Genomic DNA, 27,865 nt, shown 5'->3' with positions numbered 1-27,865 from the left:
TAATTATATTTTGTTGTCTTTTCCCGGGGAAATCACCCCCCTGGCCCGGTTGTAATGTCTGAAAAGCTCCAGTATTTGTATTTAATCATTAAATGCTGCTAGGAAGTGGATTTTACCCCAATTTAGTGCATTTTTTTTGCCGTTTCCCGTATGGACGTATCGATGTTCATTGCTGTCTTTTTCCCGGGTAAATGATACTCCGGGCCCGCTTCTGATGTCTTTTTGTGTCGTAGCTGTAGCTGCAGTAGAGGTTTTATAGCCATAAAATAGTTTTTGCTGAAGGCGTCACTAGGAAATGCACGGACCACCACTGGTGTAAATATAAAACAACATAAGCACACTAGATTTGGAGGAAAAAAAAATGACGTGTTATAAAATAAAAATTCAACTAAACACATTTATTTTTCGAATCATTCCCGTCATTTACAGTTATTTATTAATTTATTTTCTGGACTGCTTATCCTCACAAGGATTGCAGGGGATGCTGGAGCCTATCCCAGCCAAGTATGGGCACCAGGCAGAGGACACCCTAAATTAGTGGCCAGTCAATCGCAGGGCACAAAGAGACGGAGAACCATTCATATTTACACTCATACCAAAGGGCAATTCAGAGGGTTTAACCAGCCTGTCAAGCATGTTTTTGGGATGTGGTAGGAACCAGAATACCAGGAGAAAACCCAGGGAGAACACGCAAACTCCACACAGTGAGGACCCAACTCAGATTGAACCCCAGGACTGTGAGGCCAATAATCAGTCGCTCACGACCCTCCTTATTTACGGTCAATGAACCCGAAATGTACATAAAACACGCTTGCCACCTTGTGTTGGAGTTGAGCAGTTAATGTCCTTATTTTTGAACAGGCGTTTAGGTGTTCAAAAACTTTGGCATTTCTTCTTGCAGGGAAATGTAGTTTACAAGTGGCATGTCCAACTCAAGCTAAGGTCCTTCAATACTACAATTCCCACAATTCTTAGTTGACTTTCCTTGCGTCGAATTATATACAGTTTTCGTTATACGACGTACATTTAACGCTGGTGTTTTGTTTACAAGTGATATAGGTAAGTTAAAGATTTATTGACATTTGGCTTTAATATAAAGTCAGTCTTAATATAAGTTTTGTTGACACGGAATTTACTCTGTTGCTATTTTTTTTTAGCTCAATGTAGTGCTCGTGCTAGTGCTTCACGATGTGCAATGAAACAGCAGATTGAAAGGAAACGTATTCTGTTATCTTATCTTCTAATTTTTTATTCGTAAAATACACAATTAAAAGTCCATATCTACATGCACATGTATGCATATCCAGCATTATCGTATGTTACTCCAAGTTGGCATGGTCATGCTGGGAAGGATACATTCTCTTTTGATACAGCTGTACCTAATGCGCAAGCTATGTGATTGTAAAGACTAAGGAAGTTTATAAAATATCTCGTTGTACAGGGCGGCCCGGTGGAGCGAGTGGTTAGCGCGTCGGCCTCACAGCTCTGGGGTCCTGGTTTCAAATCCAGGTCACGTCCATTTGTGTGGAATTTGCATGTTCTCCCCGGGCCTGCGTGGGTTTTCTCCGGGTACTTCGGTTTCCGCTCACATTCCAAAAGCATGCAAGGTAGGCTGATTGGGCACTCTAAATTGCCCCTAGGTATGAGTGCTCCTTGTGCCCTGCGATCGGCTGGCCATTGATTCAGGGTGTTCACCGCCTCGGGCCCGGAGTCAGCTGGGATAGGCTCCAGCATCCTCTCATGACCCTAATGTTGATAAAGCGGTTCAGAAAATGAGATGAAATCTCTTTGTACATAGGCAATGCAATCAATCATCTCTGTGCAATCTGTATCCCTTCAGATGGCAGCCGATTCCTTGGATAAGAAAGATGTTGACTCCTCAGGGACCAAAGACAGAGAGAAGAAACGCAGCCGCTCACGGGAAAGAGAGCGAAAACCATCACCTGTTCGCAAACGGCGTCGATCTGGTGATCGGAATCACTCAAAATCTGCAGAGAGGTAACTGTTAATTAGGAACTTCTCAAATACAATGGTACATTTTGTACGTTGCTGTAGTTTAATTTGTATCATCTTTTGTTTTCTAATGTGAATATAGAGACCGCCGTGTAAAAGACAGGGAAAAGGAACGTGACAGAGAAAAGGACAGAGACAGGAACCGTAAGGATAGTAATCGGCGTGATAAAGACCGCAGTCGACGCTCCAGGTACAAAGCTTCATGTTTTTCCCACTGGCTTTTTTCATATGGGAACTCAGGGTTCCTACAATGCTCCTAAAACATACATCCAAATCAGGTGTGGGGAAACTGGTCCTCAGGGGCCACAGTGGGTCCAACTGATCTAGCACAGACAGTTTAACCAATGAGTTTTTTGCTAAAACATAGAGTGCCTGACTGCAATCTACTGATTGCACTTGTAGGAAGGATAGTAGATTGCTGAAACGGTGTTCTCTTGATTGGTTGGACCGCTTTAAATTGTTTTGTTACATTTTCCCAAGGAGTATTTCACCTAAATCGAAGGATGTCAAGCTAAGAGTTGAGAAGGAAATAAAAGCAGAGGAAGATGATGATGACAAAAAGAAAAAAGAAAAGGTCTGATCTGGCTGAGAATTTTATGTTGTAACATTTGGAAAGGCCGTTTAACCCATCTTCCCTCTTTTCAGGTGCAGCCGTTATCTTTGGAGGAACTCCTCGCAAAGAAAAAAGCGGAGGAAGAAGCAGAGGCAAAGGTAGGGAGTTCTCTGAGGAGAACTTGCCCAGCCTTAAGTCCCTCTATCACCCCAGGGGGTATTTAACTGAATTCAATAGATTTGACTTCACTGAGCCACATTCTATAGCCTTTTTATTTTTCAAGAAAATCAATCATTTTTATTGGAAAAATGCCTAATATATGCTGTATATGGAACGATGGATACGTGTTCTGTAGGATATTGCACTGACACAAATACTACAGATATAAGCTTCTATTTCTTTCCTTCGGACCAAGCTGTGAGCTGAGTTATTTGAGCACATAGAGTTTGACCAGCCGGTAAATAGCCTATTCTGTTATTTTGATCTAAACATTTTACTGAAGTCTGTCTTGATTAAGTGACAAATGAGGTGTTGTCAATGAACAGTTGTTAACAATAACATGGGAACTGAAAGAACAAGGCTTTTAGTCTGTATTGTTGGCTTCTGGTTGCGAGTTTCACCGTAGATTTATTCAAATTTCTGAATTGTTTTTTAATGTCTCTCAGAAAAAAATCTGCAATGTAGGGAATTTGCGAAGTGAAGAAGGATCACAGTATTCAAAGGTGCCTTTGTCTGTGTTTCAGCCAAAGTTCCTATCAAAAGCAGAGCGAGAAGCTGAAGCGTTAAAGCGGCGGGAGCAAGAGATCGGGGAGAAAAGGAAGGTGATGGATGAGGAAAGGAGGAAGAGAAGAGTTTTTCAAGACATTGGAAGAAAAATGCTTGGTGTGTGTTGTTCTCTGGGTCACTCAGTCACTTAAGTCTGCTGCACTGTGGAGCTGTCTGTACTTACAGCTGACGTCTCTTGCAGAGGATCCGCAAGATAGAGAGAGGCGGGAACGAAGAGAGCGGATTGATCGAGAGAGCAATGGAAACGAGGAGGATGATGGAAGACAAAAAATAAGAGAGGAAAAAGACAAAGGCAAAGAACTTCAGGCCATCAAGGTTTGAAATTTGTCACTGAAAATGTATCCTTTTGGATACACGTTGCCATTTGAACAGTAACGAGAACTGTGGTATGTAGTTGTTTATCTGACAAAAAGCCTCAACCCCTCACTTACCAGAACAGTTGGTATGCTCCGTTTGCAAAAGTGATGTGCTGCCATACCCCTCTACAACCTTTTAAAAAATCAATAAGAACATGGTATAAGTGTGATAAAGACATGTTTATAACGGCAAAAGGACGAATGTAAAAAGTTTTTTTTCCTCCCCTTGTTAAGCTATCTAATGGGGCATACCAACTGTTCCGATAACAATGGTGTACTAAAGGCATCTCGACAGCGAAATATCATTTTACAAGGGATACGTTATAAAAAAAATGTAGGTACGTCGATTCATTATTATGTTCTCTCATCTTATCTCATATTCCGCTTTATCCTAAGTCGGGTCACGGGGGCAGCAGCTTCAGCAGGGAAGCCCATACTTCCCTCTCCCATCCACTTCATCCAGCTATTCCAGGAGGACCCCAAGGCGTTCTCGGGGTAGCCGGGAGACATAGTCTCCCTGGCATGTTCGAGGTCAGCCCCGTGGCCTCCTCCCGGTGGGACATGCGGCATCCTGATCAGATGCCCGAGCCTACTCATCTGGCTCCTCTCGATCCGCAGGAGCAGCTGCTCTTCTCTGAGCCCCTCCTGGATGACCGAACTTCTCACCTATCTCTAAGGGAGAATCCGGACATCTTGCGGAGGAAACTCATTTCAGCCGCTTGTATCCGGGATCACGTTCTTTCGGTCATGACCCACAGCTTGTGACCATAGATGAGGGTGGGAACGTAGCTCGACCGGTAAATAGAGAGCCTTGCCTTTTGGCTCAGCTCCTTCTTCACCACAGGGCAGAGTCCGCATCGCTCCAGACCCTGCACCGATCCGGCTGTCGATCTGCCGCTCCATTTTTCCCTCACTCATGAACAAGATCCCAAGATACTTAAACTCCTCCACCTGGAGAAGGACCTGATCACTGACAGAGTGCATGCCACCTTTTTCTGACTGAGCCCCATGGTTTCAGATTTGGAGGTGCTGATTCTCATCCCGACCACTTCACACTCGGTTGCGAATCATTCCAGCGAGAGTTGGAGATCACGGCCTGATGAAGCCAACAGACCACATCATCTGCAAAAAGCAGGGATGCAATACTGTGGCCACCAAACCGGACCCCCTCAACGTCACGGCTGCGTGTACATATTCTGTCCATATAAGTTATGAACAGAATTGGTGACAAAGGGCAGCTCTGGCAGAGTCCAACCCCCACTGGAAACAGGTCCGAATTACTGCTGGCTAAGCGGACCAGACTCTGACACCGGTCATAAAGGGACCGGACCCCGTGTATAAGGGGTTCCGGAAGCCCATACTCCTGGAGTACCCCCCACAAGACTCCCCAGGGGACACGGTCGAAGGCCTTCTCCAAGTCCACAAAGCACATGTAGACTGGTTTAAAAGGATAAAATACTGGACCATTCTTCTGTTGACTGACAGAAGCACTCAGAAACATGCTATCTGATCCTTCAGAATTGTATTTTGGGTCGGATGATTCAAAGTTGCACAGTTTTGTGGACAGAGGAAAATGCTAATGGCATCACTTTTAACACTAGTTAGTGCTGGTAGTATTATTGACAGTCAGCGTACAGAACCTCAGCACTGACAGCCCTTTTTAAAGCCTTATTACATTAATCCATTCATTTTCTCTACCACTTATTCTTGCGAGGGTCGCGGGGGGTGCTGAAGCCTATCCCAGCTGACTTGTGGCACCAGTCGGGGACACCCTGAATTGGTGGCAAGCCAATCGCAGGGGACAAGAAGACGGACAACCATTCATGCTCACACTCATACCTAAGGGAAATGTTCAACCAGCCTACCCTGCTTGTTTTGGGGATGTGGGAGAAGACCGCAGGACTTGGAGAAAACCCACACAAGCCCATGGAGATAATGCAAACTCCACAGGATGGTCTGGAATGGGGATCAAATCCTCTCTCAGGACTGTGAGGCCCAAAAATTCACGCGTATACATAAGCCTTTACAACACACATCCAATATAGGTGTTAACATCAGTATTATACAGTGGTCATTGAGTACATTTAAACATATATCTTTGCTAAATCAAAAGACCTTTATTGTCATACACAGCTGCGTATAAAGAAATTGGTGGTGCTACTCCACAAAGTGCGTTTTCCCAGTAAAAAAAATCTGATAAAGGCTAAAAATGTCAGTCTCTCATTTTTGGAATGTGAAGACACGCTGATGATTACAGCTGAGTTTCTGTGTGCTCAAAAAGAGAAAAAAAACACAAGAAAAATATTTGTTAAGCCAGGAAAATAACAAGAAATGCAAATATGTTTTCCATAGGGGTGTAATTGCGAGTGGCATCTGAGTAAACATATGTACACACACACCGAGACACACTGACTAAAAATGTAAAATTATTTAACACATTCAGAAAAACTTAAATCAAATCAAAATCAAAAGCCTTTATTGTCATCATACACAGCTGCTTATAACGAAATTGGTGGTGCTACTCCACAAAGTGCGTTTTCCCAGTTAAAAAAAACAAATAGTAATATAAAAGCATAAAAAGTCACATCCTGGCAAGGTAAATTCTAAAGTATTGCACAATCTAAGATATTGCACATTGTTATTGCACAGAAGGGATTGTGTGTCGTGCCAACATAAATTCAGAGTCCTGATGGCTGTAGGAAAAAAACTGTCCTTAAGTCTATTTGTCTGTGCTTTGTGAGACCCGTAGCGTCTGCCATAGGGCAGCAGCTGGAACAGGTTGTGACCAGGGTGGTATTGGTCCGTGACAATGTTCCCGGCTATGCTGAGGTAGCGAGGGCTGGCAATGTCATCCAGTGAGGGCAGAGAGCAGCATATGATCTTCTGGGCGGTGTTGATCACTCTCTGCATGGCCTTTCTGTCTGCTGCCGTGCTTCCAGCGTACCACACTGTAATGCAGTATGCCAGGATGCTCTCCACAGTGGCTCTATTGAAGGTTACCAGAAGCTTAGTGTCCAAGTTGTTCCTCCTGAGTACCCTCAGGAAATTGAGTCGTTTCTGGGCCTTCTTCACCACTGCCGTGGTGTTGGTAGACCAGGACAGCTTGTCCGTGACATGGACCCCCAGGAATTCGAAGGACTGGACCCTGTCTACGCATACTCCATTTATGAGGAGTGGGGCCAGATCTGTGCTGCATTTGTATTTGCATTTCTTCAAAATATTCCCAAAATGATGCACACAAATGTCCTCACAATAGGTTAACGCACGACCACTTGCCAACGAGAAATAGTCTTTAAAGAACGGTCGCGGGAGCTTCTTTCCTTAGAAAGAATAACAGGAAATACAATAGTTGAGCTTACCCACGTATTGATTGTGGGTAATGAAGTTTTATTCTGAGAAAGGTTGCCATTGCCTATGGGTGTTGTGTGCACGAGTGTACTTCATTACCCAGAAAGCCCTCTTTTTGCATGCGCGTTGTGCGTTTCCTGGTCTTAGGAGAAACTCGTCTGAATTAATCGTTCCGTGCTCGTAAATATTGTTATACACGAAAGATATGCAAAAAAGACCTGGCTTGGTCGCATCACGAAATTTTGATCGCATGACGGGCGAATTATTCGATCGAAATTTCCGCCGTAAAACGAGAATTTTGTATGACGAGCGGTCTTATGATGAGGTACCACTGTATTGGGAAGTTGTGGTATGAAGACATGGATGTATTCAGACAGGTTAAAAAGAACCAACAGAGTAAATGATCAGATGACAACACTAATGTAAACAGATAGAATCTTGTATATATTCAAAACAATTGTTCATTGCTTCTAAAAAAAAAAAAAATTGAAATGCAAAAATGAATTTCTTTTCAACTTTACAGGAACGTTACTTGGGTGGAATGAAGAAACGCCGCCGAACGCGTCACCTGAATGACAGAAAATTTGTTTTTGAGTGGGATGCTTCTGAAGACACCTCAGTTGACTACAACCCAATGTAAGTTAGCTTCGAACAAAGTGTCATTCCCATAAGACACTCCACAACACCCTGCTTATATTTGAAGCAAACAAACGATATTTCATCTATGGCACAAATGTTCTTCAATACTATTATGGAGTGACATTTCTTGCTCGTCCTCTCAGGGGTCACTACAGTAATCCCTCGATTATCGCGACTTCACTTATCGCGGATTTACTACTTCCAGATTTATTTCTGCTATTAATTATTTAAAATATATACAGTGGTACCTTGAGATACTAGCCTAATTCGTTCCGGGACTGAGCTCGTATGTCGATTTACTCGTAACTCCAATGAACGTTTCCCATAGAAATGAACTAAAAACAAATTAATTTGTTCCAACCCTCTGAAAAAAAGAGGGGGGGGGGACTTTTTGCACGGCAAAGCGCTCGTCGCATAACATAAACAAATTTAAATGAACTTGGATTACGATGCAGACACAGTCAAAAATATGTTTAATCTAACCTTACACTAAACTTAATTCCAATTTTGTTTTAAATGTTTCTACCTTTCTTCTCCCAGGTTGGCTCTATTTGCCTCATTATCCGCCTCCACCCTGACGTTCAGATGCAACCTATCGAGGGTTGTTTGCTTTTGTATTCCCTTCAAAATATTCCGAAAGTGATACACACAAATGTCCTCACAATAGTATAATGCACGACCACTTGCCAACGAGAAGTAGTAAATACGCCATTCGCACTGACAAACGGGAAAAAAACATGCAAAAACAATGCAACGCTCTGCCCAGTGCTCACAGACATTACACGAGGGAGTTGAGATCAGAGAGACATTACACAAGGGAGTTGCGACCAGAAAGACAGTGCCCATGATGATCTTATGAGCAGCCTCTCGCGTCCGCTGTATGCTCGTATATCAAAATTTGTCTCGTATCTCAAGATAAATATTTGCCCGAAATTTTACTCGTATTTCAAATTGCTCATATGTCGGGGCACTCGAATGTCGAGGTACCACTGGATATATATTTTTCTACTTCAGTGCTGACTCCTAGTAGCAAGAGTGGCTTCCGCTGAATCCACACTGAAACTCGTAAGCGGAAGCCACTCATGCAACTTTCGACTAAGCACTATACAGTTATACCTTGACATACGAGTGCCCCGACATACAAGCAATTTGAGATACGAGTAAAATTTTGAGCAAATATTTACCTTGAGATATGAGACAAATTTTGATATACGAGCATACAGCCGACGCAAGAGGCTGCTATCTTTCTCCCGGCAATTCCTTCGTGTAAATGTCTCTACGAGCATTGGGCGGAGCGTTGGATTTTTTCAGTGGTTTTTTTCCCCCCGTTAATCAGTGCAGAATGATGTACGCGTGGCAGAGCTTGCTCGCCAATATTAGAGGAGTATACTACTTCCCGTTGGCAAGTGGTCGTGCGTTATCCTATTGTGAGGACATTTGTGTGCATCATTTTCGGAATATTATGAAGGGAAGACAAGCAAACAACCCTCGATGGGTTCCTTTTAAAAACTGCAGCCGAAAGTCAGGGTGGAGGCGGGACAAATAGAGCCAACCCGGGAGAAGAAAGGTAAAAAAAATGTCAACAAAATTAGAATTAAGTTTAGTGTAAATGTTACACCCTGCATTCGATCTTGACACACAGGGGGAAATAATCAGAACAGTGAGATGTTGTTGTTACTTCAATCCAACTTTTACTGTAATGATTCAACACACCTCCCGTGCCTCAAGCTATTTGCTAAGACATCAATAATCGAATACCGATCTTCTTTAACATGCCCCACACTTGCCATGTGGATCCAAGGATCAACAATCGAACACCGATACGCACATTCAATCCAAACTCGTTGTGCATTCTCAACATTCAATCATTAATAAATCAAACACTCTAGTATGTCACACTAATAGATCAAACACTCTAGTATGTCACATAAAGTTAGATTAAACTTATTTTTGAGTATGTCTGTATTGTAATCCAAGTTCATTTAAATTAGTTTATGTTACGAGCGCGTTGCACGTGCAAAAACTCTCTCTGTCCCTCTCTCCCCTCCACGAAATCCGTCTAATTTTAGTACAGTGGTACCTCTACATATGAGCAGCTCTACCTACAAGATGTTCAAGATACAAGGAAAATTTTGAGCAAATAATTAGCTGTAGATACGAGAAAAATTTCGAGATGCGAGAAAGCCAGGTGGCCATGACATGAGAGGCTGTTTATCATTGTATTTTTGCCGCATCTCTTTCGTGTATAACAGATATCTACGAGCACTGGGCGGAACTTGCATTTTCCCGTGTCACAGAGCTTGCTCGTTGTTATTGGATTGGATTGGATAACTTTATTCATCCCGTATTCGGGAAATTTTGTTGTCACAGTAGCAAGGAGGTGAGGATGCAGAAATAGGAAAGGCATTTTAGACATAAATAGATAAGTGGGTTAATAAATAAATACATGAATAAATATATAAATAAAGGATGATATCGTGTCACTTGGAAATTCCTTGGGGCTGGAGGTTAACGAGGCAGATGTGAATGATCTAATCGCCGCACCACTAAGAACTGATGACACAGGATTTAATCGAGCTCCAGGAGAGTGTTGCGGGAACTCGTAGCGAGGAGTAGGTGGAAGAGGGGGGCCGCCTGGCTACAAAGGATATCAAAGACATGCTAGCGAAGTGGCAAGAGTTTTCAGATTTTGTAGAAAGGAGGCACTGACAAGCTGGCAAGTGGTCGCGCGTTATCGTATTGTGAGGACATTTGTGCGCGTCATTTTCGAAATATTTTGAAGGGAAGGCAAAAACAAACAACTCATGATGCGTTCCTTTTACAAACTCCTGCTGAACGTCCGAGTGGAGTCAACCCGGAAAACAAAGGTAAAAAAAAATTAAAACAAAATTAGAATTCAGTTTTGTGTAAAGTTACATTAAACGTATGTTTGAGTGTGTCTGTATATATTAATCCAAGTTAATTTAAATTTGTTCTGTTACGAGTGCGTCGCCGTGGAAGTCCTCCCAGAAATAACAATTGGAAATAAAACCCCTTTAACTATTTTTTTACTATGCCTGTAGAAAAGAACACATTAAAGATACATAATAGAGTACAAAAGATTTGGATAGAAATTCATTGGGAAGAAAGCAATAGAAGATAATAGTTTACGATAGTATAGAATCAAACTTTATTACTGTTAGGTTCATCCAATAGTAGGTTTATTCCTTAGGTTTTCCCAATTCAGCTTTCAATAAAAAAGGCATCTGTAGTCACATCACATTTAATTCTTGCAAGAGAGAATACATCCGGCAGCTCGCCCCACCCAAGATTATTCTAAAGAGCGGCATTATGTCCTGCCTATTTAAGGCTTCAAATCAAAACAATTACAAGGTTATCAATTCCATTTGCGTAAGCAAGAAACAAAACAATTCCATAATCAAGCAACCCAAGCGTCAACCTGGTGTCACAAATTAAAACAATATGCGAGTAATCGATCCAATTGCGTAAGCAAGAAACAAAACAATTCCATATCAAGCGTCACAAAGGAAAAACAATATACAAGTTGATTGATAGCCATCCGTTGAGCCAACAACAATTTAAGCGTCCTTCACCGATCTTCCCTGTTGAACTCGCATCTGGGGAAGAGGTCGACGCGTATCTTCCAGTAATCAGTCCTCGGAGCAAGAACTCAGTGGATTGTTTTATGTCCTTTGCTTCTGTCCTGGAGAGCGACCTTGGCGTAGGCGTTTGTCTTCGTTGGAAGCGATCAACACATATAACTATATTGTTTAATATAGTTACACATTTAGGATGAGTATTACTATTCCTAATAAGCAAATATATTGATTAATATAGTAAGCATAATATTATAAGGCTTTATATTCATTGCAAACACATTTATAATAATGAATTACCCCAACATTCCCCCCTATATTATAAATTTGCACATGATCTCCTTAATAAAACTTCCTTTTGGCTTTATTCCATTAATTCCAAATGAACATATAGTAACATCCCAGAATTAACCCAACATTCCCCCCTTTTTTATTATATGTTCGTTATTTATTTTATGGCAAATCCAAGAAGAGAGGGATATCTCCGTTGGCTGTTTTAATTTTGCCCGCTTAGGCCCTACTCGTTCGGCAGGTCTGAAAGCAGAAAACAAAATCATTTTCGCCATATTTTTCATCCTCGGCACTACCATGCTCTTGAAATTCACTGCTGCTCTCAGCACGTCTCATCATGCAATTTAGAGTTTGTAGGGGCAATCGCAGTGGTTATAAGTCGGCTTATCAAAGATCTTAAGCAGGGAATAATACAACACCCGCATAATGTCAAAATCGTAGCAAAAAGGGCTACGGAAAAATGCAACAGATTTGGCCAAATCCTTATACCTCCCAAAAGACTTATGCCACCAGCTTTCAAGGGCGGATTCTCTGACTCCAGAATGCTCCTTCATATTGCGGTTGAGGGTCTGCAGGCCACTAATGGCCTGGGTGAGGGACCCACCGGGTGACGTGTTGTTCGGTATGAAGGTGCAACATTGATCTCCAAACATTGCACACACGCCCCCTTGCTCCGCAAGCAGCATATCAACTGCTATGCGATCCTGGAACGCCATAAGACTGGTGGCTGCCAATTGTTCCTTTATCGCCACAAATCCCTGTTCAGTATAGTTTCCAAGTTTTTTGGACATTGTAATGCAGGTAATTTATCCAATCAACATTTTTGTTTGGAGTAATTAAAAGAAAAATATACTCCCAACCTGCTGCGATCTGATTAGCCAACTTATACTCATCTGGTAGGCCCCGTGGATGCCAATCGCATCAATGTATGTCGGATCGCCCTCTCTCCATGCCGATCGACGCCATCGCGAGGGGCCCGCCATCATACCGGATTTCTGTGCAGCCAATTGTATCTCCTCTACTGTAGATGGAAAAACAGACACTGGTAACAGCAGTGAGACCAAGGCACAAAGTCCTGCTGTCATTTTGGCAGGAGTCGTATAATTTGTTTTGACCCCACCACCACCATAGGTCAGAACGTGGTACCAGGGTGTAGTCGGTTTTAGGACGTGGGCACACCACGTCTCATTTATCGCCTCCAGCTTCAGACCATGCCCTGTAAGGTTTTAAGCAGGTAAAATGATTTAAAAGCGACATGTGTTGAAAAGTTCTTGTAACTGGGTAGACATTATTCCATTTCTCACAATTGGGGCTTACATTTTCATTTGTCATTATCTCCATTACACAATCAGGAGTAATTTGCGCGGGTACTGCTCGTAAGAGAGGGCGGGGCCCCATACATGTTATGCAGGTTTGATTTATAGTAATAGCTGCATTTTCCATCAACAATAACCAATTTTTCTTACCGCCTCCCGTTTTGGGAACTCCCCGTTGCAGAAATGAATTATCTGGTCATTTCAGATTTTAATTTTACTATGGCGGATCCGGGTGTTTCCATCTCTGACGACTTTCTTACCGTCTCCATAGACATTGTTGTTGAGACACAATTGTAGATTTTTTTGTAAAAAGAGTCTTCTCCACCTGCCCATGGACTTAGGAAAAACGTCAGACAAGGATCCACAAGTTAATTTGTCAGTCTGAATAATGATTTGTAATGCCCCCACCGTATGGTTTAATTTTATCGAAGGCCTGATGTTTTTTTTTTTTTTTTTTTTTTTGCACGGGTGTGTCATCCAAGCTTGCCAATCTAGACCAGTTTCTGCAACAAGGTTTCCCCAATCTGTTTAAATCCATATGTATCCTTTGAAATGGATATGTAGCTTTTGTAGCTTGACATGAGGGGGAATCGCCCGTGTTTTGGCCATATATCTGCATATAGATTGAATATATATAACCTCCCCCTTTTTTGGGGCATGAAATTTACCATGACTCAAAATGGCAGCCCTCCCAGATAAGTCTTTTGTTTTTGTTTAGTCCCCCAGGTTCCCAAAATTTCCCATTGCAGAAATCAAAAAATTTCATTTGGCGAAATTCTTTTCTTTTTGTTTCTGTCCTACTCTGCCACCGCCGTCCTTGAAAGGCTTATCAGCGATTTCAGAAATATTCCACCTTGATATTAGAATATTGATATATCTTGGTGGCCAGCCAATTAAAACACAAAAGACAGACACTCATCCACGCTCGCACTCATAATCAAGGAATTTGCTTTGAGTGCTCCCCCAATCATCCATAATTTTGGTTTGTTGGAGTAGAACTGGAGTACCCAGAGAAAACCTACGAATTCTTGAGGACACCAGGAATACTCCACACTCCGGAAGGTCTGGATCCACTCCGCATTAGTAGATCCTCGAACCGCAAAATTGATGCCTGAAGAAACTAGATAATTAATGTATTAGATCCACATGCCACATATCTATTCGCCAATAATGCAATAACGGAAAAGTTGTGACACATTGAAACACACACACACCCCCTTTTAGTATTTTAACCGTTTGTAAAAAAACTTTATCTCATTGTTCTGCATTAAGTTACCCCCCTTTCAATGTTATCGAATTTTGCCCATTCTAGTCAACCCATCTACTTAAAGCATTTCTCCAAGGTTGATATTTTATAATTTGGAGATGTTATTTTTAAAACATAGACATTATTTCATCACTTGTTTCACACCATGAAAGGCCCCACCTGAATTTAGATTTTATTTTTTTTGTAGATATTCCCCTTTATCTAAGCTTGTTATTGCCAATCGTTATCACCGTAACATTCAGGTGTATTAACCCCATAATTGCAATGCAGTAAGTTTTGGCTAAATTCTTAATGTGTATGCCTCTAAAGCAATAGACAGTAATAACGTCCCAATAGTCATCAATATGACCTATAGCAAAGCATACGCCCCCTTCAGGTCAAACAAGGAAAGTCTTTTGTGCACCTAAAGACGCTCCATGTTTCTTCTAGGGAAACCATGCCTATCCTTAACCAATTATCTTATCTACCCCAGCCAGGTTCAATTTACCTAACAATTTGGACGAATGCCATGAAATTTCTCATTTCCGCATTGTTAATTTCATGTCTGATTTCTTTAACAACCAAATAACCCTTAATACCTAAGACATAAATTGCAAATCACCCCATACTATGTTTACTTAAGATAAGAGCCATTTCTTATAGCTCCCTGTTTACCGCAAGGAAAATCTACAATAATTAAATTAGAGAAATCAACCTTTTACTAGGCATTTCCTAATTACAATTTTCAATGCTTAATAGAGGACCCTCAAATTGTCACCAATATGCCATAATATTGTAAAAAAAACAAAAACAAAATTCCATTCATTTTTCTTTAACCAGCCAATCACCTATATTGAAGTATCCAACCATTCAAAAACTGTAATAATATCGTTTTATCCTCCAAAACTAGCTCTCTTCAATCAAGAGCCCTTTGAACTTCACAAAACAAAAAATAAAATAATAATAATAGTATTATTCCCAATTCCAAAGCTTTTACCAAATCAATCTTTGCCAAACAGATTTTCTATCACCTCGAAAGACATTTCTGATTAAATCCCAAAAATAAATGCGAAGATCATCGCGGAACCCTGCATCCCTTGTCTTATTCTGAAATGTTTAAACGGAAGCGCGCCCTTAGCCGCTGACTGTGACCTTCACGCTCGCTGCAGAAGCAGCTTATCAATGTTGACATTCCTAAGCGACCTCTTTTTCTTTCTGCACAATGTTTCACCTCCTGTGTACAATTACAACGCACAATATGCTGCAAGCACAACTATATCATAGCAAAACCCATTTCTGCCCTCAAGTTTGCTTCAGCGCTCAAGGCCAATAATTGTAATATTCTCCACGGAAGGGGTCCCCCAAAATTTTTAGTCGCTTGTGCGGTCCGCCGCACCAAAACAGAGCGCTTCCCCCCAATCAACACATTATTTGGCAAGTTTAGAGTATGACAAAAAACGCAGTTTTGGCAACCCCGCTAAACATTTAATTTGCTGTTTTGTATTTCTGTTAACCAAAATATTCCCGCTAGCAGACGGGAACGAAACCAGGATAAGCCACAATAAGCCATTTCATTCCAGTACATTTAGTTACTATTAACAAAGCATGCCTAGCACTTGGAAATAACCATTTTAATTGCAATTTTACAACTTTCAGCATCACACAAAAAATTCCAATTGAATTCATTCACAAAGAATGTGATCTCTGGTTTAAAATTTAGCTCAACATCCTCATTCAAATCATTTTGAGCAGGCCTGCCTTGTTTTTAGAGACTTTTTGTCCAGGCAATCACGCACATAGTATTTTTGAAAACCCGATTTACTTGTTTTTTTTTTCCAACTTCTTGGCTTACATTCCTATCCTCCCCCGTCAGCCGAGTAGCCCGCGCTATCTTTTATTTTTTATTTCACACAACGGACCCGTTTTATCACTCCTTTTTTCTGTGGAACAAGCCGCCTCGCTTGTATCTCCCTTCACATATTATATAGATTACTTCTATGCTTAGTGCCTATTTTATCCTGCAGGTTTTAATATTTCATGCATATTTAAGCTGGCCAGCAAACCCATATTTGTTTATCCATAAATTTAGGTGTTTAACCCTTGTAGCGCTTTGATTTTCAACAAATTTCAATCTCTACACGGCAGACGCTGTTTTGGATCGTCGTCTCTAGCCGCTTTTTTATTCGAGCTGCCCATCTTTGGATGGAGCTCGCGTGCACTCAGTTATCAGTTAGTAAATTTATTTATTTTTTCCGCGGAAGGACATACCAAATGTTGGAATAATGATTCAAACCTTTTAAATCATTATTAGTAATATTTAATTAAAAAAGGAAAAACATCTTTCAACAAACTCTGCGGCGAACTTGCAAGGAGATGCAATGTGACACCGTCTTTTTCCGCGGAACGACACACGTAACACACGCAACACAAATGTATACCCTAGCCTGATATACTGTCAGAGTTATATTTGTACCTATCCGGACCGCGGTACAGGACACCCCGAACTGCCCCAAGTTTTATAGACTCATGCTCTGTCTCGTTACCTGGCATCGACTAGTATACCCAGGGTTTTAAAATCGCTAATCCCCAGGACGCGAGCCTTACTTCTCAAAATAAGGCCTTCGCGTGTGATGCCCTTCGCGCACTCGGAACCCGTCAACAATATGCAGCCATCACACGCGGACTCGGCAGAAATGTCGAAAGATGCTTACCAAGAGGATAGTCGTCAACCGATTAGAAAACAGGCGCTGCTGAGAAATAGTCCGGCCTGGAAAAGGGATTCTCGCCGTGCACGGTCACTCCAGATATTAAACCGCAGCGTCTGGATTCCCTATCGATGTGTTGACCCCGGCTACTCGAAGGACCAAATGTTAGGTTCATCCAATAGTAGGTTTATTCCTTAGGTTTTCCCAATTCAGCTTTCAATAAAAAAGGCATCTGTAGTCACATCACATTTAATTCTTGCAAGAGAGAATACATCCGGCAGCTCGCCCCACCCAAGATTATTCTAAAGAGCGGCATTATGTCCTGCCTATTTAAGGCTTCAAATCAAAACAATTACAAGGTTATCAATTCCATTTGCGTAAGCAAGAAACAAAACAATTCCATAATCAAGCAACCCAAGCGTCAACCTGGCGTCACAAATTAAAACAATATGCGAGTAATCGATCCAATTGCGTAAGCAAGAAACAAAACAATTCCATATCAAGCGTCACAAAGGAAAAACAATATACAAGTTGATTGATAGCCATCCGTTGAGCCAACAACAATTTAAGCGTCCTTCACCGATCTTCCCTGTTGAACTCGCATCTGGGGAAGAGGTCGACGCGTATCTTCCAGTAATCAGTCCTCGGAGCAAGAACTCAGTGGATTGTTTTATGTCCTTTGCTTCTGTCCTGGAGAGCGACCTTGGCGTAGGCGTTTGTCTTCGTTGGAAGCGATCAACACATATAACTATATTGTTTAATATAGTTACACATTTAGGATGAGTATTACTATTCCTAATAAGCAAATATATTGATTAATATAGTAAGCATAATATTATAAGGCTTTATATTCATTGCAAACACATTTATAATAATGAATTACCCCAACATTCCCCCCTATATTATAAATTTGCACATGATCTCCTTAATAAAACTTCCTTTTGGCTTTATTCCATTAATTCCAAATGAACATATAGTAACATCCCAGAATTAACCCAACAATTACCATTTATTGTAAATCAGTAATTGTGACTAAAGGACAATAATGTATATTATTTCTGGACAATTTGCATGGCACCCTTGAATATTTGAACTTTTTTCAGACTACGTTAACATACATAAACAATATTAATTATGATCAATGTAATGTTGCCACAGATACAAGGAAAAACATTCGGTGCAGCTCTATGGACGTGGCTTCATCGCCGGAATAGACCTCAAACAACAGAAAAGAGAGCAGTCACGATTCTATGGTGACCTGATGGAGAAAAGGCGCACAATGGAGGAAAAGGAGCAGGAAGAGTGAGTATACATTCTTCTCCCACCTCCTCACCCCAACTCAACCTCTGTCTGCCTCATTGCTCTCAGGACAAGACTAAAGAAGATGCGTAAAAAAGAAGCCAAGCAGCGCTGGGACGACCGGCACTGGTCTCAAAAGAAGCTGGATGAGATGACGGACAGAGACTGGAGAATCTTTCGTGAGGACTACAGCATCACCACAAAGGGAGGAAAGATTCCGAATCCCATCAGGAACTGGAAGGAGTACCAGCTGCCAGCACACATCCTTGAGGTCATCGACAAATGTGGCTACAAGGTTAGCATGTTGACTCATATCAGCTAGCTAATATCAATGCAACTTTCCTACTACATGGTGTCACAGGGTGGCATCTGTGCATTTTTTTTTTATCCTGCAAATTTTTTTCCCACTCTCAACATTCAGGAACCAACCCCCATTCAGAGACAGGCTATCCCTATTGGCTTGCAGAACCGTGACATCATTGGTGTGGCTGAGACAGGCAGCGGTAAAACCGCTGCTTTCCTCATCCCTCTGCTCGTCTGGATCACCACCCTACCGAAAATTGACAGGTGATACCAGACATCCCAAGTTCCAAAATCTATTTCAGGGAGAAGGTTATGATAACTAAATTAACTCAGACAAATGACATCTTTTTGTTTTACCTATTCAGTGACGCATTGAAATCGCAAATGTTTTATATAAAGAACATTTATCATACAACATATCAAAAGTATTCACATGACTTCAACTAATCACACATTTAGCAATAACAATGTACCTGAAGAAAGTTGTACATGCACTGTACTAGCCACTGAGCCACTCGCGACTGGCTGTAGCCTCTTGCTACTTAGGATTACATATACTAAAACACGATAGAATACCTTAATAATAATGCTCAACACTTCTCAAACTCTTTTTTTGAATTCTCGAACAAGACATAGTTTAGTAAAATAACATAATTGCACGATTAATCATTGAGGCTTGATGTATTAAATGCCTTGTTTATCAGAGAATAACATGGGTAGACTTGAAGACCACAACTCTTCACATCAACATAGGCGCACACGTCTTATTCCTAACATTATCAGGGAGACTACCAGGAATATAAACTTGGCATGTCTGTGATACAATGCAGGTAAAAGAAAAAATATTGGTATCTTGTCTTCCTCGGTGCCCCTCAATTCCATCTATGGCATATCCTCGGTACAGGATCGAGGATTCAGATCAGGGCCCTTACGCCGTCATCCTGGCCCCAACCCGTGAGTTGGCACAGCAGATTGAGGAAGAAACCATCAAGTTTGGTAAACCACTGGGTATCCGAACTGTGGCTGTTATTGGAGGAATCTCCAGAGAGGACCAGGGCTTCCGTCTAAGGATGGGCTGTGAGGTGAGATGCCACTGAATTCTGACTTTTTATTTAATAGGGTCTTGAACTTCAGTTGTGCAAATCGAATTACAAACTTCCGAGTCACAATGCTCTCACGTGGTGTGAGACGATAGTATCGTGACACAGGTACAACCTGTGTTAAAACCGAATATTGGTATCTGCGTGCTAACTGGTGAGGGGTTGAGATGGCCGCAATTAACTGTGAGCTTGCAGGAAAGTTTAGTATTACCCTAGCACCGGGAGAAAAAAAGATCACTGGTAAGATTATTAATCAATAATCCCATTTAGACATGCCTGCTTCTATTGCTATAGTAGATCATTTAAACAAATATATTAAAAGCATATTGTAACCAAAAATGTTTGTATGTTACTATTCTTGACTCGGAATAAATGATCAACATTTTGTTGGTCGAGCTTTTATTCAGATTATCCAAGTTAGTGTTCTTGGAGTCACAGTAGTTGGAACAAAATGAAGCGTTTGGCTAAAATCAATCATAATCTCAATCGCCAACACTGGAAAAAGGGTTTTACTGACTACCCCGACATGTAGTCAGTGAGTATTCTATGGATACCGTGCTGAGAGGATAAAAAGGTCTGCCCACATGTTCCAACAGATTGTTATTGCGACCCCTGGTCGTCTAATTGACGTACTGGAGAATCGCTACCTGGTCCTGGGCCGCTGCACCTACGTGGTCCTGGACGAAGCCGACCGTATGATCGATATGGGTTTTGAGCCAGACGTCCAAAAAATTCTGGAGTACATCCCAGTGACCAATCAGAAACCTGACACTGAGGAGGCCGAGGATCCGGAGAAAATGACGATGAACTTTGAGTCCGGGAAACATAAGTACAGACAAGTATGTAAATCCCTTTACTTTGCCGTTTACACGCTCCATCTGTCCTTGTTAATTTTTGATTGTTGCCTCGCAGACGGTCATGTTCACAGCAACCATGCCTCCGGCTGTGGAGAGGCTGGCTAGGAGCTACCTGAGACGTGCTGCCGTGGTGTACATCGGGTCTGCGGGCAAACCTCACGAGAGAGTTGAACAGAAAGTGCTGCTCATGTCAGAGGGAGAGAAGAGGTGAGATGCACGACCATAACGACTAGCGCCAGATTTCTGACACCGGGTCTTGTTATTTTTGTGGTACAGGAAGAAACTGCTGGAGGTGTTAGCACATGGTTTCGAGCCCCCCATCATTATCTTTGTGAACCAAAAGAAGGGATGCGATGTGCTGGCTAAGTCCTTGGAAAAAATGGGCGTAAGTCATTGTGTATTATTAAATGTGGAACTACACCTGAGATACATTTGTTTTAAAGGCCCCATATCACAGATTTTTTTACATCGCAATTAAATCATAAGTCAAGACTCACACGGATCCATGAAAAACGAGTAAGGTAGCCATCAGAGGGCATGTGAGTAAAGGCAAAACCAGTATTGCCTCTGTTCGTGACGTCATGCCGCAGTAGTACTGTAAATTTTTTTGAAACAGCGAAATGGAATTTAAGCTATTTTTTGTGATATGAGGCCTTGAATTGAATAGAATGCTTTTATTATCATTATACAAGTACAGTTGTACCTCTGCTTACGAAATTAATTGGCTCCAGAACGTTTTTCATAACTTTAGAATTTCGTAAGTAGAGCAGTAGTCATACCTCTACTTATGAATGCCCCTAGGTACAAAAGTTTCAAGTTACGAAATGTTTTATATGCAAATGAGTGACTCGAGATACGAAAAAGTTCCAAGTTACGAAATCCCCCAAAAAGTAAATGCATTTCCTTATTCATTATTTTATTTTGAATTCCCTTTATTAAGCAATTAAGAACTGTACGAATGCAACGTGGTACATATTTTCACACACACTTAGGGCACATGTAAAAGTCTAAAATGTTCTACAAAGTGGACGGCTTTCGGCCCTGGTAGAATGGGCTCGTGCCGCCACCTGCCGGATAAACACAGGTATTACATCTACAACAGCCGTGGAGGGAGATATTTCAGTGGTGCCGGGCACATTTTCATGTGCTTTCTTTATTTTAAGACCTTAACAAATCATTTCCTTGTAATTTTTCTCCCATTTTTGCGTGTTTCCTCACATCTTTCATACAAAATTGGGACACTTTGACCAATTTTAAAGGGTTTAGTTGGTAGCTGTGTGAGGACCGTGGACCGAATTAGAGAACTTACACATAAAGTACACCTCTACTTATGTATTTTTCAAGTTACGAAAAGTCTTGCAACCAATTAATTTCGTAAGTAGAGGTACGACTGTACGACTCCACACAAAAATGACAGAAAATTATAAGAAAATGATTTATTAATGTCTTAAAATCACGTGTCAAAGCATGGCATGCACACGCGCATTTCCCCATGACCCGACGGTGTCAGAAAGCTATTGTAGTACATTTTAGACTTTTAGGTGTCCCCGATGAGTGTGCGTGTGTGTTTGTGTCTGTGAAAATATGTGCCGCCTTGCATTTGTATGGTTTTTATCGCTTAATTAGTGGAATTGCAATGATTAAAGGGAGCCTTTAGCTGATGTGGACAGGGCAGTATTGGATTGGATTGGATTGGATAACTTTATTCATCCCGTATTCGGGAAATTTCATTGTGGCAGTAGCAAGAGGGTGATTAGACAGAACAACTAAGCAAAAGCACAAAGTACAAAGCAAATCAAAGTAAATGGGTTCATTGAGAATCACCAAATCAAATCATTAAGACAGAAAAGCAGCAAAAACAAATTGAGCAAGAGTGGACGGAGCTACCGCCGCCGGCTTCCACTTGAATGGCGCCATCTTGGTTGTGGTAGCTAAAACGGATACAGACTCAAAAAGACGTTGCAAAGTTGGACAAAAACCGGAACCACACACGGGAAGTCTTCCACAAGATGGGGGACTTCTGCAGACTGGGACCGAGGTAGAGACTATGCAGAGTCACTCTTCCAAGCTTATCCGCACAGTTCCTCAGTAGTCTGGAGCTGAAGACAACAGTAGCAGAGTAGAGCCCCTCGGCTCCGTTGCTGGCAAGCGCCGACAGATCTTCCATATACCATGATCGAATGGTATGTCAGAAGTGTTGCCTCTTCTCCCGGCACTTTTGTCCAGCTCCGAATCTCCGGCGGCACCAAGGTGTTGCTCTTTTCTGCTGCGTATTGTAACAGCTAGTCCCATGTGGGTGACAGCGTAGGCATGGCTGAATGGTTCCAACAAAGAAGTAGCCGAAAGAAGCCAGGCTCACAGAACAAAGAAAGTTGCAAAAACATTAAAGTAAAAAGTATAAAGTACAAAGTAAAGTAAAGAGGAATGTATTAAGAAATCTTAAAATGTAATTTAAAAAAAGATAGAAGGGCTGTAAAACACGAAAAACATAAGAACATACAGAGCTACTGTCACTGGCTTCCGCGTGACGGCGCCATCTTGAATGAAAAAAAAAAAAAAAAAAAAAAAAAACATGCGCACGCGCATTCTCCTTTGATCCAGTCGTGTCAGAAAGCCGTCCACTTTGTAGTAAATTTTAGACTTAGGGTTAGACTATGTGAGTAAATATGTGCCCTGTGTATAAATACCGTATTTTCACGACTATATGGTGCACCGCATTTAAAGGCGCAGTGTCAGTAACTAGTGCTATTTCTGTATTTGACACACACAAAAGACGCACCGCATTTAAAGGCACAGCCAGGCATGGCAAAACATACACCAGCTTAAACATACGGACACATGCTAAAAACACATTTTTAAAAAGGCAACGGAAGCAAAACTGAGTTCGGTTGTACTTTATTTAGCCATTTTACAATGTACTCGCGTTTTTTGATCAATCATCACCCAAAAATCCATCAAAGTCCTCATTTTCTGTGTCCGAATTGAACTATTGTCCAAACGATTCATCAAAAACGCCGGGTTCCCTCTCTTCGTTGTCAGAGTCACTGTCATTCCCATGTGGCTCCACAGAAATGATGCTGGCTTTGGCAAAAGCTCGAACAACAGTGCAAGCAGACACGTTCGTCCAAGCGGCCACAATCCATTCGCAAATAGTGGCGTAACTAGCCCTGCGCTGTCTGCCACCCTTCGTAAAGCTGTGTTGATGCCGATGTCCAGCGGTTTTCAAGCATCTGTTGTTAGTGCCTTTAACAACAATGCAAGCAGACACGTTCGTCCAAGCGGCCACAATCCATTTGCAAATAGTGGCGTAACTAGCCTGGCGCTGCCTGCCACCCTTCGTAAAGCTGTGTTGATGCCGATGTCCAGCGGTTTTCAAGCATCTGTTGTTAGTGCCTTTAACAACAGTGCAAGCAGACACGTTGGTCCAAGCGGCCACAATCCATTCGCAAATAGTGGCGCAACTAGCCCGGCGCTGCCTGCCACCCTTCGTAAAGCTGTGTTGATGCCGATGTCCAACGGTTTTCAAGCATCTGTTGTTAGTGCCTTTAACAACAGTTCAAGCAGACATGTTTGTCCAAGCGGCCACAATCCATTCGCAAATAGTGGCGTAACTAGCCCGGCGCTTTAGTTAAGCCTCCGGGAATGACGGCAAGCTCAGAGTTCATTTTCGTGACTTGGTTTTTCACCGCTGCTGCGAGATGGGCACGCGCAAATCAACTCAGCTTCTTCTTCTTGACTTGGCGAAGCTCGTTCTCCTGCTTCCTCCATTTGCTAACAGATCGTTGATCTAAAATTCCCTTGCGGCTGCTCTATTCCCATGTTTGAAATCCAGGATGAGTTTCATGGTTTTGGAGACGTTCAGCGCCAAGTTGTTGAGAGCACAACACTCGCTGAGTCTATTGCAGAGGTGGGCAAAGCGGTCCTCCAGGGCTGCTGTGGGTGCAGCTTTTTGTTCCAACCGATCCAACACAAACAGTTTAACCAATAAGGTTTCTGTTGAAAGAAGAAGCACCTGATTGCAATCCACTGATTGCACTTCTAAGATACCAGATTGGATGGTTTCCTCTTATAAATTGGAACGAAAACCAGCACCCACTGCGGCCCTTTCTGGAATAGTTTGCTCACAACAACAAACAAACACATAGATAATCAATATATAGTAATGATAAATAAATAATAAATAGTAATCCATTATCCTTATAAAGCGTGATTTATGGATGTGTGTGTATGTAAAGATTCTCTCACTATGTTTGTCCAAACCGTGCAACACAGACAGTTGAATTTTTTTATGGTGGTCAGAAACGGCTGTCGGATCCTGATAGACAAATGAATTTCTTCACCTTCTCTAAGTGTGTAAACTCAATCTTTTATTTGTTAAAGCTGAAAGCACCGTTGATGTATGAATCGTTGTTTATACATGATGTGCCCTTAACGCACCGCGTGGCTGATTGGTCGTAAGGTGGAACGCCTTTCCACGTCATTTACAAACGTCATTTTCGGAAGAATTTCCGCCAGCGAGTTTCCAGGAGTTCCCCGGAACACTTTTTTTCTGTCGTGACGGGAGTTATAAAACATCCACCCATCCATAAATCACGCTTTATCTATTCTATAATCCTTATAAAGCGTTTTTATGGATGGATATCTGGGTGTGTGTGTGCACCTGGAAACTTACTCGCAGAAATTCTTCCGAAAATGACGTTTGTAAATGACGTGGAAAGTCGTCCTACCTTACAACTACATTTGGTCAGCGCGTCCAGCACCATCGTGTCTCGCAGTTTTTCTGTTACAACAGGAAAAAAAGTGTTTCGGGTAGCATAGAATAGGTAAAGCGTGATTTATGGATGAGTGGATGTTTTATGTTAACATTCTCACTCTACGTTTGTCCAAACAGTGCATCCCACATTCCATGTTATAGCTCTGTAGCGCCTTCCAGAGGGGAGCAGGTTGAAGTGGTGAAAGCCGAGATGCGTATTGTCTTTTATGATCTCTCTGCCCTTCTAAGGCACTGGGAATTGTAGATGCTGTAAAGGTTAGGGAATTAATGATCTTTTGGGCTGTGTTTATCACCCTCTGTAGTCTTTTAGTGTCGGCTTCTGGGCAGCTTGAGTGCCACACTGACACAGCGTAGGTCAGCATGCTCTCAATGGCAGACCTGTAGATGGTCATCAGCAGGTTGGTGTTTGGTTGCTCAATCTAGCCCCTGCTGCGCCTTCTTGACGAGTGAGTGCTGTGGTGTTTGCCGCTCAAGTGAGATAAGCAGAGATGTGGACCCCGAGGAATTTGAAAGTCTCCACTTGCTCCACACATTCGTCATTGATATACAGGGGGGACGAATCAGTCGTGTTCCGTCGGAAGTCCAGGATGAGTTCTTTAGTTTTGGAGACATTCAGCGCCAAGTTTTTGAAAGCGTGCCACTCGCTGAGTCCAAGGACCTCATCTGTGTAGGCCTTCTCATTCTCCCCTGGGATCATCCTCACCACCATTGTATTGTCCACAAATTTCACTATGATGTTCTCAGGCTGCGTGGGTCTGCAGTCGTGTGTGTAGAGCGAGTAGACTAGTGGACTCAGCACACAGCCGTGGGGCAAGCCGGTGCTGAGCGTTCGGGCAGATGATAGGTGGAGACCCAGCTTCACGTGCTGGGGTCGGTTGACCAGGAAGTCCTTAATCCAGGAGCATGTGGAAGGTGGAAGCTCCAGATTAGCAACTCGGGGATTAGAATGTCCGATCTTAAGGTGTTTAAATCTGAGCTGTAGTCGATGAAAAGCATTCTGACATAGCTCCCTCTTTTCTCAAGGTGGCTCAGTGCAGCGTGGAGGGGGTGGTTATTGCATATTTGGTGGATCTATTCAGCCAATATGCAAACTGATGTGGGTCCTGGATGAGGTGAAGACAGGTTTTGATGTGTTTCAGTACCAATTTTTCAAAGCACTGAGTGATTGATTATTGGTGTGAGAGCTATTGGGCGGTAGTCGCCCAGATTATTAGCGGGTGACTTCTTTGGGTACTGGGATGATGGTGGCCGATTTTAGACAGGCTGGGACGCAGGCTTGTTCTAGTGAAAGATTGACAATGTCTGTGAAGACTGTTGCCAGTTGGTCAGCACAGGCCTTAAGTACTTTGCCTTGTGTTCCAACCGGTCCTGTGGCCTTCCTGGGGTTGACTGCACGGAGCACACGTCTCTCATCCACTACCTCCACATTGAGTGGGGGGAGCTTCTTCCCGAGCTTGATGTGGGATGTACTGGAGGTTGAGGTGGTGTGACCGGGTGGTGGGCTTGGGACTCTAAGCGGGCAAAAAAGTTGTTTAGGTCCTCTGCCTGTGCCCATCTGAGTCTGCAGGAGTCGCAGCTCGGCCCATGTAGTTGGTGAGGGTCCGTATGCTTTGCCACATCGTTCGGGGGTTGTCAAGTTGCCCTTCTACTCACTGTAGTCTGCTTTGGCAGGCTTGATGCCTCTGTTCTTTGTGAACAGTTTTCTTAAAAATGTGGTGGGCGTGGCTTATAGTCTGGTGGTCCAAAAATTACAGTAATTCCAAATAACTTTTACTGGAATTCCATCACTTTTGAATAATCCCTATCCTTAATCATAATCTTTTACCTTTCTTTCGAGAGTCATACAAAAAATATTGTCATCGTACTGTACCGTAACAATTTTAATAATGCCCGTAATAATTAAAAAAAAATTCTGTAAGTGTTCATAACAACTGAAATTGTTGCAATCTCTCTTCACAGTATAATGCTTGCACACTGCACGGTGGCAAAGGTCAGGAGCAGAGAGAGTTTGCTCTCTCCAACCTAAAGGCGGGTGCCAAAGACATTCTGGTGGCGACTGATGTGGCCGGTCGAGGTATCGACATCCAAGATGTGTCCATGGTCCTCAACTATGACATGGCTAAAAACATTGAGGGTAAGATGCTCGCCACACTACATCAAATAATATTTTTGGGAATGCATTTTGATGTGTTCTGGACATCTAGAGTGACATTTCATTGATGATTTCTCTTAGATTACATCCATCGTATTGGTCGTACCGGTCGTGCCGGTAAGAGTGGCATGGCCATGACTTTCCTCACCAAGGAGGACTCGGCTGTCTTCTATGACTTGAAGCAGGCCATCCTCGAGAGCCCTGTGTCAACATGCCCCCCAGAGTTGGCTAACCACCCAGATGCTCAGCACAAACCTGGAACCATTTTGACCAAGAAGAGGCGAGAGGAGACAATATTTGCCTAAACAACATCTCCAAATGACTTTATTGAGTGTATTTTTCATTTTAATTCTGTTAAACATTTGGTTAGAATGTGACTTTTGTATTCAGGACGGCTACCATCCAGAAAACAAATCCTATTTGCAAGAGATTAAAACATTTCTTTTAAGGACATCTTTGTAAAGTCAATATTTTGTGCTTGAAGTTGGAAACATACAATTCAATCACAAATAAATATTGATATTAAAATGA

The 27,865-nt window shown here is 42.2% G+C and overlaps 1 protein-coding gene across 1 annotated transcript; it reads left to right on the top strand.

Moving 5' to 3' along the window:
- The first annotated feature begins 910 nt into the window (after positions 1-910).
- On the top strand, positions 911-27,865 carry ddx23 (DEAD (Asp-Glu-Ala-Asp) box polypeptide 23). Its single transcript, XM_077600772.1, has 17 exons — positions 911-1,059; positions 1,841-1,998; positions 2,096-2,203; positions 2,494-2,587; positions 2,659-2,724; positions 3,310-3,448; positions 3,534-3,667; positions 7,580-7,692; positions 18,008-18,151; positions 18,218-18,443; positions 18,570-18,715; positions 19,356-19,533; positions 20,148-20,390; positions 20,464-20,615; positions 20,685-20,793; positions 27,142-27,316; positions 27,416-27,865. The coding sequence occupies exons 2-17, from the start codon at positions 1,841-1,843 to the stop codon at positions 27,637-27,639; spliced, it is 2,409 nt and encodes an 802-aa protein (XP_077456898.1). The 5' UTR covers positions 911-1,059; the 3' UTR covers positions 27,640-27,865.

The sequence above is a fragment of the Stigmatopora argus genome, chromosome 1, assembly GCF_051989625.1.
Source record: "Stigmatopora argus isolate UIUO_Sarg chromosome 1, RoL_Sarg_1.0, whole genome shotgun sequence".
Classification (NCBI taxonomy): Eukaryota; Metazoa; Chordata; class Actinopteri; order Syngnathiformes; family Syngnathidae; genus Stigmatopora; species Stigmatopora argus.
Note: the sequence above shows the minus strand (reverse complement) of the source record. Positions and strands in the feature narration are given on the sequence as shown.

Coding starts and splice junctions, on each gene's coding strand:
- ddx23 (XM_077600772.1), top strand. CDS start 1,841: ATGGCAGCCGATTCCTTGGATAAGAAAGATGTTGACTCCTCAGGGACC. Junction 18,152..18,217: donor GAGGAAAAGGAGCAGGAAGA/GTGAGTATACAT, acceptor CATTGCTCTCAG/GACAAGACTAAAGAAGATGC. Junction 19,534..20,147: donor GTCTAAGGATGGGCTGTGAG/GTGAGATGCCAC, acceptor ATGTTCCAACAG/ATTGTTATTGCGACCCCTGG.